Source organism: Eriocheir sinensis, chromosome 4 (assembly GCF_024679095.1).
Source record: "Eriocheir sinensis breed Jianghai 21 chromosome 4, ASM2467909v1, whole genome shotgun sequence".
NCBI classification, from domain to species: Eukaryota; Metazoa; Arthropoda; class Malacostraca; order Decapoda; family Varunidae; genus Eriocheir; species Eriocheir sinensis.
Window position 1 is genome coordinate 26,805,623 of NC_066512.1, and position 16,658 is coordinate 26,822,280.

General features: G+C 42.1%; 1 protein-coding gene across 3 annotated transcripts; it reads left to right on the plus strand.

The window, feature by feature from the left end:
- On the plus strand, positions 1–15,026 carry LOC126981299 (nonsense-mediated mRNA decay factor SMG5-like). 3 transcript variants are annotated; one of them, XM_050832233.1, is made up of 18 exons: positions 1–166; positions 1,732–1,954; positions 2,652–2,844; positions 3,432–3,589; positions 4,072–4,175; positions 5,208–5,403; positions 5,854–6,115; positions 6,220–6,362; positions 6,645–6,831; positions 7,379–7,527; positions 8,036–8,261; positions 8,551–8,744; positions 9,191–9,346; positions 9,743–10,013; positions 10,452–10,623; positions 11,383–11,537; positions 12,032–12,119; positions 14,394–15,026. In XM_050832233.1, the coding sequence occupies exons 1-17, from the start codon at positions 99–101 to the stop codon at positions 12,097–12,099; spliced, it is 2,925 nt and encodes a 974-aa protein (XP_050688190.1). In that variant the 5' UTR covers positions 1–98; the 3' UTR covers positions 12,100–12,119; positions 14,394–15,026. The 3 variants fall into 3 exon arrangements, with proteins under 3 accessions (XP_050688190.1, XP_050688197.1, XP_050688205.1); XM_050832240.1 differs by having other exon boundaries at positions 2,652–2,787; XM_050832248.1 differs by lacking the exons at positions 11,383–11,537; positions 12,032–12,119; positions 14,394–15,026 and adding an exon at positions 11,212–11,296.
- Positions 15,027–16,658: the final 1,632 nt, after the last annotated feature.

Below are 16,658 nucleotides of genomic sequence, written 5' to 3' on the forward strand. Positions count from 1 at the left end.
TCGTTGTCAACCCTGCGTGGAAGATGTCCGATGATAGGCACGGGACACACTCTCGTCGCCTTGCTCGCAGGATCGTGATATGATGAAGCCACAGTGCCATGCGGAGGGCAACACTGACCACAGGGGAGAGGGCTGATAACCTGGAACACTCCAAGAGGCTGAAAAAGTGAGTACAAGCCTGCATGACTGCCCAGGAGGCGCAAGGTACTGGTCAAGGTTACGGCAGGCTGGACGGGAAGGGTACACGTATGTCGTCATTTTTCCTCCTGTTCATAAGCCCAAGGGGTGTTTGTGGTGACCATGGCGGCCCTTTATCGCTGCTCTACCAGGGCCAAGGCTCACCCAAGTCTCGTGATTGACGTTTCAGATATAGTTTACTGATGACCATTCACCCAGCCCCCAGATACCCGTGCCCGTCGCCAGTGACTCGTGTTTCGGATTTAATGGCCTGGTAATGCTGTGATGGGTTACTGTGAGCAGCTCTAATCTACTACCCCTCGTGGCGATAGGTCACTATTCATAATGGCAATAGTAGGTTATGATCTATTGTCTAGAACTGGGTATTTTTTATTTTATTATTGCTTCCTATTTTTTTGTTTGTTTCTTCCATTTGGTAGTATTTATCTAGTTCATTTCAGTGTTGAGGCTTCATTTGTTGTGCAAATGAATAATAACCATAAAATGCCTGATGTGATGACATGGGGAAACAGGGGACTTGAGGGAGGTAGAGCTCCCCTGTTAGGTTACATATATAAACACCTGTCTTTTAGTAACCCAAGAGGGGGCAAGGGAGACAAAGCCCCCAACCCCCATAGGTTAGAGCATGAACACTCCTATTGGATTTACCCTGTGGTGAGCCGCAAGTTTTGGCTGCCATATGACACTGTGGGCTACTCCGCCGCCCACAGCCGTGCTGGTGAGCACACACATTTCATACCTATTTCCACATTTGTTTTGATCATTACACTCTCCTGTAGTTGTCCAGGAAGTTTAAAGGTTGGTAGAAAACATATAGAGGAGCAATTGGTTGAGAAGGAAGCAAGATATCAGTACATTAATAAAACCAAAGTGGATAATATTCACAAAAGCGTAGCCTCCTCTGGCAGCAGCCGCAGTGGTGGTCCAGCCGGTGTTGCGAGATATACCTCCTCGCAGAAATAAGTCGCATATACATGGGGGGGTATGTAAAGTTCAGTTGGAGTAGTTTAAATATACTCCCCCACCCAAAACCTTCGATTTCCCACGGGTGTCCAAGTTGAACCACTCTTCGAGCTATTTTGCGGCTGTGGCGGTAGGTCCACAAAAGGCATTGAAAAGTCAATCATTTAGCAATTTTCGGAGAAAAATACTATCCATGATAAACAGCATCATATTTTGTCCAGAAATAATCAGTCAGTATCTCAAAATTAGAAGGCTACACTTAAGTGAATATTCCCCACCAAAGCTTATGCAGATGTCATGGTCTTATTATGGTCACTATTCATTTCCACAACAAGAGAGTCCTCAAAACACTCAAATGAACTAGAAACTATCAAATGGAACAGAAAAGGATAAGGCTATAAAGGAAATATTTACCAGGTTATGTTAGTACAAAGGACCAAGACTCAATTCACACCAGGGTTTTTTCTTACCCACACAAACACCTTTTACCTTTCCTTCTCCAGAGTTATGAACCTTTTAAGCTTCTATCATAGTTGACACTATATGGCAAATACCTTTCTCCTTCCCCAGACATGTAAACGAATGTGTCCGCCGTGCCAATGCCTCACTGCGGGAGGCAAGCGCCCCGGGAGCCTTGTTCTCAGCGGCGGCGGTGGGTGTACGGGCCAGGCTGAGGGAGGCGTGTGAGAGAGTGATGCTGATGAACCCTGGCTCCCAAGACCACCAGGTTGAGGAAACACTATGGCGCAAGGTGTACTACCAACCGCTGACAGCTGCCAAGGAGATGAGAAAGGTGCGCTCCTGCATTTATTTGTTCCATTGATCTTGTGTAATCTAAAATGGACCTTGTACTTTTGTGGGCTTGTTATATTCACAATAACTTTCCACAGCACTTTAGTATCCCATGTATAACAGACTGAAGACATCCTTTACACTTATAGGATACACCATATCTTAACTAGCTACGTATTTAGGATGAAATATTATGCATCTTGGTCTGGTAAGCTACACAGGAATATCAATCTTCTCATGTTTATAGAGCCATCTAGTTTTTTTTTATAAATCATATAAATCGACTAAGCTTAACTTGTTGGGAAGTCAAGGAGTAAAATGGGCATCATGACTAATAATGATAATGATAGTAACAACGGCACATGTAAAATCAGGAGGGTAATGAAGCGTACAAAATAAAGAAGAAAATAAGAAAGCTAAGTTTTTTGGCAGGATAGAATTTTAGGGCATCATCACTCTAAGCTCTCACTCTAAGAGAAGATGGCGCCACTATAAACACTTGCCTGCTCCATGACGGGCTGGGGCCGAATACCATCCAGGCCCCTCAAGCAAGGCTACAGGCACAATAGGCGGAGACATAAAAAAATGAAAAAATAAATAAAAAAGCTGACAGAAAGAGTAGAATGGGCATCACGGCTTTGCACTTTTTTATGCAAATCTTTAATTACTTGTGTGTGTGTGTGTGTGTGTGTGTCCAGGGTAACAACTGGGCCAGTGGCGAGGCGTGCTGGGTGTACAACCACCTCTGGGACGGCGTAGCCTTCTACCACTCCCTGCTGCAATCCCTTGCCGCCCATGCCCGACTGGCTGACTTCCTGCCGCCCCAGAACAATGGTGAGTGTTGGACGTCACACACCCCAAGAGAGAACATGGACAATAAAAAATGGAAAGGTATGGATTGTATTCATTGCAAACAGTGGAAAGACAAGCCCCAACCCCAAAACAGCAGATGAACATTGTAAAAACTGTCAAACAATAATAGCACGAGTTCATTAAGGCAAGGTCATGTGTCTCTTGTTGATGTTGATAAGTATAAAGCAAAAGTCAATATCCACTTGTTGTTAACTCAGGTATTATTTTTGCCCCCTCCTTTTTTTATTCTCCTTACTTTACTGTTAGTCTTTTTTTATTTTTTCATAGCCATGTCTACTTATTGAGGGTTTGGGTCTATATCGGTTTTTATATTTTCCTTGTATGCCCTTTCTTGGATCTCAATAATGATAATACAGTAATGTCTGTACCCGAAAATGACCTCTCCTTTGGCCTCTTGTTCTGTTTTCTGTTATTGGAGCAGCGTCTAGTCGGCTTCCTTGTTCCTGCCTTTGTTTTTCACCCTTGAGATGCCTCCCTTGCTGTAAAAAAAAAAAAAAAATCATGCACCTGCTCGTTCGTGGATCCCAATAATAATCACCATCATGTACCCACTAAATTCACATGTTCAGACCCCTACATACACCCATGTGTCTTAACCTCTACAGAAGAAGAGGATCCCAGCCAACACTCCACCAGCGACGGCAACATCGGCAGCAGTGACTCAGTGCCTCGCTGCCTAACATGTCTCGGGGACCTGACTCGCTACATGCTGGACCTGCCTTCCCCTCCACCCTACCACCTGTCTGTCCGCTACTACCTCCAGGTGAGATGGTGGTTCCTTTACCTGTCTGAGCAGTGGTGGTTGTTAGTGTTCGTGCTGTGTGGGTATTGAAAATATCTCGGCACCCCTTGCTTTGACAGCCTGTGGAGATATCACAGTGGCACACTCATAGCCCATCAAGTCCCATAAGGGAAAATAAGGACATTAATTGAAAAGAAGAAGAGAAAAGATCACTTTGCTAAACTCGTAGCCCATCCAACCCCATATAGGAAAATATCCCTGGACGTTAAACAAAAAGATCACTGTGCCAAAGGTAAGGTAAGGTAAAGTTCGGTAAGGTAACGTTAGGTAAGGTAAGGTAAGGTAGTGTTTGGGGGCTGCTGAAGAGGCAGCATATTGTGTCTGCACTCCCCCTTCTCTTCCTGATTCATCTTTTATGATAATAATGATAATAATAATAATAATAATAATAATAATTCTCCACTTCACTCTCATCATAAATATATAATTCCCTCCAATGCTAGGCACTTCACTACCAGCCTGAAGGTGGCCTGATCCACAGCAACTTGGCTACTGTCTACTCCATCAGTGACCAACCTCTGCTGGCTGTGGTGCACTATTTAAGAGCGTAAGTGAAATTAAATAGAGTGAGAGGTTGAGACTACTTTAAAAGAGGAGCATGAAGGAAAAAAAGGAAAAGGATTAAGATTGAGAGGATCAATAGTTGAAGGGAATATGAACGGGAGAGGATGAGACTTCTCTCAAAAGGAGCATAAAGAAAAAAGAAAAAAAAGAAGAGGATTGTGGGAATGCGTATGGATGCTGTGATGCTGATACAAAGGCAAACTACCCACTACTCCATTATTAAAAGATGTATCCAGTTCCTTTTTTTGGTATACCTTCTTCATACTATTATTGTTGGAGAAGATAGTAATAGCAATGGGAAAATAGTATAATTATAGAGAAAATAGTGATAGTGAATCAATGTCAGCTGTAGCCATTGACCCTTGGATGGCAGAAGAACTATATATAGACGGTCCAAAATTCAGTCATTCAGTTGTGTATGGCAGAAATACAACACTTTCACATTGCGGTAGAATCTATATATAGACGATAGTTAAAACATCTATTATGCAGCGTAACTATGTATATGCTATGGTCCTAAGGCTGGCAGTGACACTATATAGACAATTCATTTTGGGGGGAGATACTCTTCAAATACTGCCGCCATCTAAGAGTTAACCTGTAAAAGTGGTTTGTAGAAAGCTCATAGGGTACGGAACCTGGCATTGTGATATTGTTGAAAGTAGTGTGTCATGGGAATGGCCTGGGAAGGGAAGGCTTTTGATATGGTTGTATATGTGACTGGGGATTTTTAAGCTGTGAGAATACAAATGGAGCTGAAGGAAACTATAATCTATGTGCCTATCGTCTTTGTTTATAGTTCATCTGCTCCAATTCATGGGGTTGGACTTGCGCTGATCCTCCTCCATGTTTTCCTTGGTCTTCCAACTCTCCTTACAGTTACCTCCATTTCCTCCACCACTGAATCATTGCAGCCTTCTCTGTCTCACCCTCCTCAGTATCAATTTCAAACCATGTGTGTATAATATGAATCTTAAAGTAAAAGAGCACGAATTTTGACTTTGGGGGTTTTCAGTCTTACATGTGAGAAGATCTTCGAGGGAGCTGAAGGCAACCTGAAGAGACTCCTTGGGAAAAGCCGGGCCCTGTTTGGCGGTGGGGAGGAGCAGCCTGACCTGACCCGGGCCCAGCACCAGAAGAGGTTCCTGCACACTGTCCTCACGCTCACCACCTGCTTCATCAACAACAGGTCCACGGAGGAGGTGGCAAGGGTTCGTGGCACTTATTCTTGTGTTATTAAAAGGGTCAGTGTACCATTCATAGCATATCTTCTTACTGGTGCTTGTAATGTGTCATAGAGTCTCGTAAGGGTTTGTGGAGCTTATTCTTGTGTTATCATGAGTGTAAATCCACAAATTCTATCATGTTGTCTTTTCTTATTTATTGCTATGATATACTTGAAATTCTCTCAAGGCTTCGTGGAGCATATTCTTGTGTTTTCAAAGCGTAAATCCACAAATTATAACATTGTTTTTTTCTTATTTATTGCTGTAACATCTTTTTATTCTCATGAGGATTCATGGAGTTTATTCTTGTGTTTTCAAAGGTGTAAATCCACAAATTATAGCATATTCTCTTTACTTATTGCTATGATTTACTATATATGCTATCTGTAATATACTGTAAAGTCTCTCACTCTTATGGTGCATATTCTTCATCAGCTGTGTCAAGATGTTTTGGTGCAGCTTGGAAAGGTACTCGAGACCTACGACGACGATGCTGACAATGATGTGCCTGGCCGATCTCCCTCCCCCCTCAACACCTCCTCCTCCAACGGTCACCCTCCCTCGGTGCAGAACGGCCAAGACTCCCCCGAAAACATCACTGAGAATGTGCCGGCAGAGGCCACATTCCTGACTCCGGAGGTGATGATCATCGTATGCACCGTTCTGTCGCTGTGCACCAAGAGGTTGGAGAAACAAGGTAAGGTAATGCTGGAATAATAATAATAATGTATGTAATGTAATCATATAATAATATAACCCTAAAAGGTGTCATGATGTTAATGGATATCTCTGTCCATGCAGGTTCTTCGCACACCAGCATGGCCCAGGCCCTCATGGTGTCTGTCCTCATGACCCTCATTTCTCATGTCACCAGTCGCCTGGAGCAGCGCATCTCCCTTATCGATCCCACCTTTCTCTCCAAACTCATTCCAGAAGATGAAAAGGTCAGAATTTCCTCTGTTTCTGCATGAACTTGTGGATATCAGGTGACAGTATTTGCAATGCAAAGTGTAATGATCACGTAGAAGCAGAAAATCGCTTCTCTCTCAGTGCATTGCATTTGTTAATATCAAAAAGAATCTTCCACTTATTGGACAAATCTTGGATGATTCTATTTGCCAAAAGTTCCGTGTGAAATATATCTCGCCGTCATGTTTCAGCCTTAGTCAAGGCATCATGACACTGTTGGTAATTACTGGTTATAAGTCCAATATTTCAATTTTCAGAAGACTGAAGAAGAGAACAAAACAACCATAGATGCAGAAGAATCTGAGAATAAGGATAAATCAAACCAAAAAATTGACAGTGATAGTGCCAAAAAAGCAACCCCCAGGAAGGGCCAGCGCAGCAAGAGGCTGGCCAACCTGCGGCGCCGGCGGCAGCGGGGTGGCGGAGGCTCCTGCGGCAGCCAAGGTGGGCAGTGCTCCCCCCCACCTTTTTTATTTAGAGTAGTAGTAGTAGTGCAATGTTTTTATCATAGCAAACCTGAAAAATGAATCCTTTTGTCTTTTATTGTCATCGTCATCATCTATCTTTATAAACATCACTGGTAGCAACAACTTGATGTCCCACAAAGACAGGAAGGCTTCACTAGCAGCAGAACTTAAAAAAATAAAAGTATTTCTCTTTAGATCAAAGAAGGAAAATCACTGTGTTACCCACATTACATATTCACCCTCTTGTGCTTATTTCTTCCTTCTGTTATTCATGTCTTTTCTTCTTCTCATTTAACATCCATATTTTCCCTTCCATCACTCATGTGCCCATGCATTTTCACTATGTGCCTGCCAGTCACCCATCAGCTCTTTATTTCATCATTTTCCAATTTTTGAAATTTATTGTGAAGGGTCAGTTAAAATTATTTTTGATATTGTGTCCAAAACCTTTTATCTCTGCTAAGAGCACTTGGTGTGTATATTGAGGTGCTTGTGAAGTAACTGTGTGACTGTGATGTTCTCAGATGAGGACACTTGCTCAGAGGCATCAGGGAGTGAGGACGAAGGCAAGGAGGAGGATGAAATAGTCGCCTCAAGTGAGGAGGAAGGGGAGGAAGAGGAGGAGCTTGATCTCTCACAGCTGTGCTCCTCCGAGGATGACGATTCAGATGAAGTAAGTATTATTGCAGATATGTTGATTATTATAGTGTTTATTTATTTATTTATTTTTATTTTTATTTTTTTGTAAACAATATTAACACTTCTACTCAAGCTCATCCCTGTGCTGCCCACCTTACCAGTACAAGAGTCAATCATTATTATCTCCACTCTCATCCCTTTGTCTGATAAACTGAAACCTTCCTTCTGTCCTTCTACTGCGTGTCCTCCATTTTACGACTTCATTTTCAGCACCCTTTCCGTAGTAGTTTTGGGAGCATCATATTGGAGTCTTTCTCTTTGGGTTGTTTCCTTCACTATAAAACAATATTGTTGATGTATTCAGGTTCTTTTCTCATTTTCTTTTTATTCTTCCCCTTGTTATATCTGTGTCTGCTCATCATGGAGGTTCTGTTTGGGTGTATATCAGTTCTCTATTTTCTGTTAATGCCCTGTAATTGACCTCAATGATAATAATAATAATAATGGTAATAATAACCCGCTCATTCTCTCTTTCTCCTAAGGATGTGAAGATAGAGTCTGAGCAAGAATGGGAAGGACTTACCGCCGGTGAACATCTGGAACTGATCAGCAAGGAGGGCATGTTGTCCGCCATGTTCGTCACCTGTGACTGGATGAAGAGGGAGGAAGAGGTGATCCAGCTGTGTGTGAAAACGGCCAACTCCTTGTGGACGGCAATGGCCAAACTGCTGAACCTGCTGCGGGTGGACTTGGAGCACCTGAGGAACAGTAAGAATGCTTTTCATTGGCCTCAGGTAGAGTTGTTAAAGTTAGAGCAAATCTTGTTGCAAAGCAGTGTAGAATAACCTACAAATCCTGGGCCCAAATAACGAGACTTCTAAAGACCAATCTGAATAGAGAACTGCCATTAGGTGAGCAAAGTCAGCAAATGCTGGAGGCACACCAATACCAGAATCATAAGAACTATAGAATTACATCCATGTTTTTTATTGGATCAGTTATAAAATTCGTAATTGTGAGGTGAGGGTTACACTAATCTTTACTGTACACTCCCCAGACTCAGTTGGCGTGCGCAATGAGGTAGTGGCTATTGTGCAAGAGAGTGAGAAGCCCCCTGCAGACCGTCCCTGCAACAAGCAGGTAGACTCTCTCAAGACCACGCCCTTGCCCGAAGACTTGATGTTGAATACACTCATCCCGACTTACCTTTCTGGCATTCAAAAGTCTCTTAACTTCAAAACTATGGAACTGGTAAGTTTGTTAATACCTTCTTTGACAGAGGTTTCTTTATTTCCTTTATTTTTATTGTAGTCCCTGTGCATACTTGTGTTGATTTTCCCTTTTTTCTTTTTATTCTTCTCTTTACTGTCATTGTCTCTAATTTTCTTATCTATGTCTGCTCATTGAGGGGGACTCTTTGGGTCTTGATCAGTTTTTTTATTTCCCCTTGATTGCCTCTCTTGGATCTCAATAATAATAATAATGTAGAGTGAGAGTAAATGGATAGGTGCTGGTTATAAAATGCCATGAGAAGAGAAGAGTGAGAAAGGCAAGGAATATAAATAAGGAAAAGTAAGGGGGAGAGTGAGGAAGGTTCCTGGGGAGAAAAGAGTGGGAGGTTACTGGGTAATACATGCCCCTACATTATCTCATCACCCTCCATCTAATATTAATCGTACCCTCCCATGCATTGGCAGGTCTTGTTGCGCACACGTCGCCTTGGTCAGTTTGGACAGGAGGTGGCGCGTCGACAGGACACTCCCTTGTGGCTGGACGCTGAGTCTGGGATGTACAGCTTCTCACTCGATCGCGTTGTTACAGAAGAGAAGGACAAGAACAAGAAGAATGACTCGGTAAGACAAACTTGACGTAGACAACTTCAGTTTGATACTTCCACTAACTGAACATATATACAGATACTCCTTCACTTTATCTTCAGAATCAGTAGCTTTTGTGTATCTGCCCTCTTCCTTTGTTGTTGTTTTTTTGCTGAGAAAATGTTAATCCTTCCTTTGTCTGTATTTCATCTACCTATGACCTGAACTCATTCAAGAGGAGAGTATCAAGACACCTTTCCATCTGCTATTGACCTCCTAATCTGACCACTTAATTTTATTTGCTTTTGTAGGAGCAGTGCAGAGTGGGCTTTTTTGTTTGTTTGTTTGTTTATGCCTTTGAGCTGATTCCTTTACCATAAAAAGATCAATCATAAACTATATCACATTCATCAAGTTTCACCCATTTCAAAGGGAATCACATGCCGAGACTCCTCGTCATCGCCAACTGAAGAAGATTTGCTGTCGGTTCCTCCCGCCAAGAGGGACTCCCGACGCCTGGCCGGCATGCAGTCCCTCACAGCTCAGTGGCTGCAGCATGAGGTGCGCAACCTGGAAGAGAGGACCAGGAGGGCAACGCTTGGCCTCTACCTGGTTCCTGATGCCTCAGTACTTATTAACCACCTTCAGGCGATTCAACTGCTGCTGTCCAAACCCACTCACATGATCATCATACCACAAGCAGGTGTGTAAGTCTGTTGGCTAACATGTAAACCCTTATTATTATTGTTTTTACTACTATTTTTATTATTATTTTTATCATTATTATTAGATGTAGTAGGAGTAATATAGATGCAATTAAAAAAAAAAGGACAGACCTAAAATACATGTCGACTTGTTATGTAGGCTTAAGCTTACCAGCTCTGTCATTAAGATCTATTGGAATTGTTGTGCTTTCAGTTATGATGAAGAGATTGTAGTCCTTCAATAGACACTGGAGTGAAATCTTTCCTTCTCTTCTTAGCTCATGTGTGGGAGTGGATGGGGGTGTTTTGCAGAGATAATGAAAGTAACCTTGTGAGATAATATAGCAACCCCTTTTTTCACTCATTGCCTTACTGGAGCAGCAAAGGAAAGAGAGCCTAAAGTAACCTCTTGAGATATAACAACTCCTATCTTTCAGTCATTGGCTTGCTGGATCAACAAAAGAGGGAGAGCTTGGGTGCACGTGACGCCATCCGCTGGCTGGAAATCAAGTTCCGCCATGGCTCGCGCTTCATCAGATCTCAGCGACCACATGAACGCACACACCTCCCCCTCATCAAGTACCCCAAACGGAAGGACAAGGAAGCATGGTAAGGCAGGAAGCGATTAACGGATTTATAGTGTTGGTCTGTTGGAAAGTAAGAACGTAGTGAGATCTAACATTGCTGATTATATAGATGGTTTGGGAAAAGAATTGCATGGTAAGACAAAGGACAAGGAACCATGGAAACACAGGAAACATTGATGCTTTAATTTAGTTTTGGAAAAATAAAGAAAACTTGAATTGATTTATATTTTTGGAAAATCAAAGAGTAGTTAAGACTTAACATTGAAGATTTAATTTATAGTTGGGAAATAAAAAAAGTAGTAAGACTTTGATGATTTAATTCATAGTTTTGGGAAATATGGAAAATCTCATCAGTAACAGTATGCAATGTTAGAACTACACCAAATAGGGTAGAAGAAAGATAAGGGGAGGGCTGTTTTTATTTTTATCCTTGTGTATGATTGAAGGGTTGATATTAAAAAGGACATGGGACTAAGAAAAGAAAAAAAAAATCCACTTCCTTATGGTGACTAGCTGGAAGGAAGAGGAGGCAGCTGACATGGCTTTCATAAAAGAAGAGACTCACAACAAGATGGGGTACAGGCTACAGGGTGTATTCCTTTTCTCCCAGGGATTGGTACCAGATTGTGGAATGTTGTCATTACCTCAGCACACAGGTCCGGCAGAATATAACAATGTAAAGACAGCCATGATGACTTGACATTCATAGGCTTTTATAGAAGAGCCTTTCAAAACGAGAGGGGTGGCAGGAGATTACAAGGTCTTATTTCTTTTCTCCCAGGGATTGGTACCAGATTGTGGAGTGTTGCCATTACCTCTGCGCACAAGTCCAGCAAAACTCCAGCAATGTAAAGACTGCCACGGTGACTCTGCTGACGGGGGAGAAGCATCTCAGGAGCCCCACCTTCTCGCACTCTGGGCTCACACACGCTGCAGGTAAAATATTGGTGGTCTCGACAGAGCAGTACAAGTCTTGACGAAAATCTGAAATAACTTTCTATGAGGGTTTAGTGTAAAAGTAACGACCGAACAATTCAAGGCGGTATTCTGTTTTCGGCGGCATCTGGCGGCTGAATTCTTGCATGTGGTGAAGTAAGTTAGGGAAAATGACCTATAAGTGGGTGATTTGTAGGCCTCAGTTGGCATGGGGTGTATAGAGTGTGATAAAGTGACCTACAAGTGGGTGGTTTGTAGGCCTTGGCTGGCATAGGTTTTGTAGGATGAGGCAAAGTGACCTAAAAGTGTGGTTCATCGTCCTCAGCTGGCGTTGGGTGTGTAGAGTCTGATAGTCACTTTAAAACAATTTGCTCAAAACCAGCATATAATCATGTTTACTAAATGTTCCCTGCCAATACAGAACCATATAAATGTGAAATAACTTATATAAAGTCATACATGTACACTTTTAACACTGTTTTGTGAATGCTCAGGTGCAGTACTGGAGCATATTGAGGAATTCATGAGCAAGTGGCAGACCTCAACCAAAGGACACAGTTGAGGACAACACATAGGAAGACAGTAAGTGAACATTTTTTATTACTGAAGCACTAAGCACCTCTTCGGTCTAGTGGTCGACGAGTCTGAATACCACTCCCCAGGCCTGAGTCTGAATCCTGGCCCAGGCAGTCACCGTGCAGCTCACCCGGCTGTTCATCTTCCCTTTCGGGCTGGTCAATAAATGGTTACCTGGGGAAACTTGGGAAAGGTAAACTGGCAATCCTGGATTTCACATTTCCCCATGTCTAGGGTAACTGGTTCTTACCTACCACAGGGTCAAAGGGCCAAAGGATCGGAGATGAGCGCTGCAGCCATGCACAGCTAAAGGGTATGCACCCACCTTTAGGCCTACTTTACTTTTTCAGGCTCATGCAGTTACAGTGTATGCCCCCAACTCTATCTTTACTTTACCTTCCCTCTGTGTATCCTCATCCATTGATTTAAATGCCTTCGGGAGAGAACCAAAAGAAAACAGGATTTTAGGTACCACCATAAGCACAGCTGTCAAGAGATGGTGAGTTCATCTCTTTATTAGTGAAAAGAGCAGATAGATAAGGGAAGTTATTTTTCTCATTGCCTTTCATTGAATCTTAAGGTTAGTGTTGATTTTTTGCTATATAAGGGGAACAATCATTTTTATTTACTTCTTAAGAATTATGTTTTCTATGCCCTCTTAAGAATGATGGTTTCTCTGCCCTCTCTGGCCTCAACCCTCAGAAGGCTTATGGACCTGATGGAGTGCCTCCTATTGTCCTTAAAAACTGTGCTTCCATGCTGACACCCTGCCTGGTCAAACTCTTTTGCCTCTGTCTTTCAACATCTACCTTTCCTCCCAGCTGGAAGTACGCCTTCATACAGCCTGTGCCTAAGAAGGGTGACCGTTCCAATCCCTCAAACTACCTTCCTATAGCTTTACTTTCTTGTCTATCTAAAGCTTTGAATCAATCCTTAACTGGAAGTTTCTTAAGCATCTATCCACTTCTGACCTTTCTAATCGCCAGTTCAGGTTCCGCAGGGGGTGTTCTACTGGTGATCTTGCTTTCCTAACTGACTCTTGGGCATCCTTTCTTAACCATTTCGGTGAAACTTTTGCTATTGTGTTAGACATCTCAAAAGCCTATGATAGGGTCTGGCACAAATCTTTGCTTTCCAAACTACCCTCCTACGGCTTCTATCCTTCTATCTGTGCCTTTATATCCAGTGTCCTCTCTGACCGATCTATCAACAGTGGTATCCCTTAGGGCTCTGTCCTATCTCTGACTCTCTTTCTGTTGTTCATTGATGATCTTTCCAAAACGAAGTGTCCTATCCATTCTTACGCCGATGACTCTACTCTACACTACTCATCTTCTTTTGATAGAAGGCCAACTCAACAGGAACTATACGATTCCAGGATGGAGGCTGCAGAACGCTTAACTTCAGATCTTACTATCATTTCCGATTGGGGCAAGAAGAACCTGGTGTCCTTCAACGCCTCAAAAACTCAATTTCTTCACCTATCAACTCGACACAATCTTCCAAACACCTATCCCCCATTCTTCGACAACACTCAGCTGTCACCTTCTCCTACACTAAACATCTTTGGTCTGTCCTTAACTCAAAATCTCAACTGGAAACTCCATATCTCCTCTCTCACTAAATCAGCTTCCTCAAGGTTGGGCGTTCTGTAACGTCTCCGCCTGTTCTTCTCCCCCGCGCAAATGCTGTCCATACACAGGGGCCTTGTTTGCCCTCGTATGGAGTATACATTGCATGTGTTGGGGGTGCTCCACTCACACAGCTCTTTTGGACAGAGTAGAGTCAAAGGCTCTTTGTCTCATCAACACCCCTCCTCTTACCGAGAGTCTTCTACCTCTTAAAGTCCGCCGCCATGTTGCCTCTCTATCTTCTATCGATATTTTCATGCTGACTGCTCTTCTGAACTTGCTAACTGCATCCCTCCCCTGCTGCATTCGACTTTCTACTCTAGCTCATCCCTATACTGTTCAAACCCCTTATGCAAGAGTTAACCAGCATCTTCACTCTTTCATCCCTTACACTAGTAAGCTCTGGAACAGCCTTTCTTCGTCTGCATTTACTCCTGCCTATGACTTAACCTCTTTCAAGAAGAGTGTATTGAGACACCTCTCCACCCAAAATCAACCTCTCTTTCGGCCACTCTTTACTTTTGTCTGTTGTGGGAGCGTTGAGTAGCGGACTTTTTTTTCTACATTTTTTGTTGCCCTTGAGCAGTCTCCTTTGCTGTAAAAAAAAAAAAAATAATAATAATAATAATAATACATTACTTCATTGCAGGTCTATGAAAACCAGCTGCATCTTGAGCACCAATTCGGCTCTGAGCAGATCTGTGGCACGCTGCCGGCCTGTGGTGCCCTGAGTCAACCTGTCGCCATGCTTGTCCCACACCCTGGACACCAACACCAGAACAGGCACATGAAGAGCCTATGATCCCGGGGTTGACTTCTCAGTAAACGCAGAATAAAAGCATTCTGGTAGTTCCATCAAAAAGTGCTACACAATCATTGCTAAATTTCTTGCAGAATTTATAACGACTTATAAATCTGCGATTGGCATTGGTTCTTTCAAGCAGAATGCTGGAGGCACTTCATAATGACACAGTTTGCCACAACACTTCCAAATTTGCTTTTAAACTTTGTACCATCACTTCAGTTACCTTGATTGGTAATGGATATGTTTTGCAGATAAATATGTTTTTCTTTATGTGTAACAACTAAGACTTTTAGTATCAGTTTTCTGAATTAGAATGGTTCGCTTTTGTTTACATAAATGACATACTAAAACTAATTCAGCATTTTTCTGGCGTCATGCATCAAAGATTTTTGTTCAAGCCTTAAATGACAGGACAACAAATTTTTTGTGTAACCCAAAAATGTTTCAAATTTTTGTTCAAATAAATTTTGATCAAAGTGTGTGTGTTTATAATCCTTGGAGTCTGACTATAGAGATGACATCGTTCAGTCTTTCCCTCGCCACATCTGCCTTCATCCACCTTCAAGTATCACATGATATTTTAGTTTGTATGTTTTCTGTCAAATGCTTAGTTAATTCAAGATAATTTATAATGTTCATGTGGTTATCTACCACTTCATGTTTTCTTGTAACATGACAAATGATGAACATGACAACGATTACGGTAGGTAACATAGTTTTAGAAATGGTCGTTGGTTGAATTCCCCGTTTAGATGAGAATGGGCAAAAATTGCTGGTTCTCTGAAGTTCTTATTATCGAACATTTTTTTGTTAAGATAGTAGATTTATCAGAGTTGTCCCGCTCGTATCTCTTATCAGTACTACACACGGCGCTAGTTATTCCGCAAGAGCTGCACCAATGTCAACTTTAATGGTAGCCTAGTAGAAAAACAATCATTGCTTTTTCAACATTAAATAATAAATATTTTGATTCAATACTTATAGTAGATTGTGGCCTCAACTTAATTTTTATTTATTTATTTATTTATTTTATTTTATTTACTGTCGTTAAGCCATATGGGTCCTGACCAAGGAGTCTAGAGAAGAATACTTGGTTCTGACTCAGAAATCTCACGTATGTAATATCATTATAGAACAAAGTACACCAAGATACTGCCGTCGCGATTTGATGAGTTAATACACTTAAGGTAACTCATGGAAGGCTGCATTTACATCACGGCAAAATAAATTAAGAGATTCCTCCTTCCTCTTCTTCCGCTTGCCCTTTTCTTCCTCTTCTTTTAACCTGCATCTATCGCTTCATAGGCCCTCTTAGCGCACCTTTTCCTTCTTAGCATCTCGCCTTTCTCTCGCCGAGCACTTCAAGAATCACAATGCAGTGGCTCTAGGAGAGAATTTTCTGGTATTAATCAAGTTATTTACGAGTAGGCCTATGTAATCTTGGATATTGAAGAGGATATGACGTGTCCCTGCTTGTCGACAATCTGCTGGACATTACAAACAAACCCAGGCTTTAGAATTGTGCCCCTCAAGGACTTGTACATTTCCTGTGGCTTCTAAGGAATTCTAAAAGTAAACACGATTTCTAGAAATTATATAGAAATCTGAAGGAATTCCTCTACTTTAATAAAAGCTACACCTCACTTTCAGTCTCTAATACGGCCTCAGAGAAGTTTCCCCCCGACGCGGACAGAGACAATTGCTACTGATGCATATAAATATAGTTTTTGTGGTGTGCTGTCCTGTCGTTTGGCTCTTGACTCGCTTCGTACAAGGGATCGACAACTCTCACGACTGTTAAACCACCAGGCCTCCAGTCTCGCAACACGTGTACTGAAAAAGATAAGTTTTCCGTATCAAACACGTCTTCTGAGCCATTACATACCTATAGATCCGGCCTGTTCCGCGGATCTTGACATGTTCAATCCCTATCAAAGTCATATACTGTCGCTATATATGTACATCGCCCCCAAAAATGTACGAAGTGATAAGACAAAAGATTTACTGCATTCTGGAACGTCAATTTTACCTTCAACTAACCTCTTTGACGATTGCCTTTATACAGCATATGATTGATTGATTGTTTATTGTTGCAAGTAAAACAACAAA

Bases quoted from the DNA above. Each gene is read 5' to 3' on its own strand.
- LOC126981299 (XM_050832233.1), top strand. From the start codon at position 99: ATGCGGAGGGCAACACTGACCACAGGGGAGAGGGCTGATAACCTGGAA. The intron at 6,363-6,644 runs GTCAGAATTTCC...TTCAATTTTCAG, and splicing joins TCATTCCAGAAGATGAAAAG to AAGACTGAAGAAGAGAACAA. The intron at 11,538-12,031 runs GTAAAATATTGG...GTGAATGCTCAG, and splicing joins TGGGCTCACACACGCTGCAG to GTGCAGTACTGGAGCATATT.